The sequence below is a fragment of the Nuphar pumila genome, chromosome 16 (assembly GCF_984573655.1).
Source record: "Nuphar pumila chromosome 16, dmNupPumi1.hap1.1, whole genome shotgun sequence".
Classification (NCBI taxonomy): Eukaryota; Viridiplantae; Streptophyta; class Magnoliopsida; order Nymphaeales; family Nymphaeaceae; genus Nuphar; species Nuphar pumila.
Genome location: NC_143264.1, coordinates 65,003,597 through 65,004,596, shown reverse-complemented (window position 1 = coordinate 65,004,596; position 1,000 = coordinate 65,003,597). Strand labels below are relative to the sequence as shown.

Below are 1,000 nucleotides of genomic sequence, written 5' to 3'. Positions count from 1 at the left end.
ACGCGTATGCACAAACACATAGAGAGAGCAAGAAGATATAAAGACAAACTTCTTTGTAACAATTGTAAGTGCAAAGAGAGAGAGGGAGATAGAGAAGGGGAAAAGGGTCTGTTATCTAAGTATACAGGGGTTCTTTAGGCAAAAGTCCATTTGCAAGCATTGGAGAGTGCCAAAGAGGTATATACATCATATGCAAAAAGTGAAAAACATGGTGGTCCAGAACATGCTCCCCCGCCTAAGCTGGCGCCGTCTTCGGCGTTAATCGTTCATGGTAATCCTCCACAACAATGATACAACATGTGGGAAGCTTTTTCCCAGGTGGCTTCATTCTTTGGTAAACCTTTCCAGTGCACCAAGTACTTCTTTACTTCATCGATGTAGTTATTAGAGTCGTTGAGGATGACTTTTGGTTCTCTGCCTGAGATGGTGATTGTTGATAGAGCTGACTGCGGAATGGGAGCATGCTGACGTATGCTCCGTTGAGGATCTTCATCTTCATGCAATGGCTCCAGGTTGGATATATTGAAGACTGAATGCACTTGAAAATTTGATGGTAAGTCCAGTTTGTACGCCAGGTTCTCAACGCACTTTCTGATGGTGAAGGGGTTGTCATATTTGCGAATGAGGCCTATGTAGTGACCCTGAAAGATAGTGGTGTGCTCGGAAAAGAGCTTCACCAACACTTTATCTCTAATGCGAAACTCTGTTGGCCGACACTTTTCGTCCTCCCATTTCTTCATGCGCTTTGTCGCTTTGTTCATATACGCCTTTGCCAACTATCTCTGATCTTGCCAGTTTCTAACAAATTGGTATGCATAAAGTGCTTTTTCACATCTGCGAGTGGCAAGAGAATGCAAAGTTTGCAACTATTGTCATGTTGTAACTTTAAATGGACTATAGCTAAATGACTCGCTCTTCTGAGCGTTGTAGCAGATTTGGGCGGCATCAAGCAAATCCACCAAATCTCTTTGGAGATGAAAACTTGTGTTGCAATGCAAAT

At 42.9% G+C, this 1,000-nt stretch overlaps 1 protein-coding gene across 1 annotated transcript; it reads right to left on the bottom strand.

The window, feature by feature from the left end:
- Positions 1-266: 266 nt before the first annotated feature.
- LOC149813382 (uncharacterized) lies at positions 267-761 on the bottom strand. The gene has a single exon (XM_089991117.1). It carries the CDS (start codon positions 759-761, stop codon positions 267-269), a length of 495 nt encoding a protein of 164 aa, XP_089847243.1.
- Between the last annotated feature and the right edge of the window lie 239 nt (positions 762-1,000).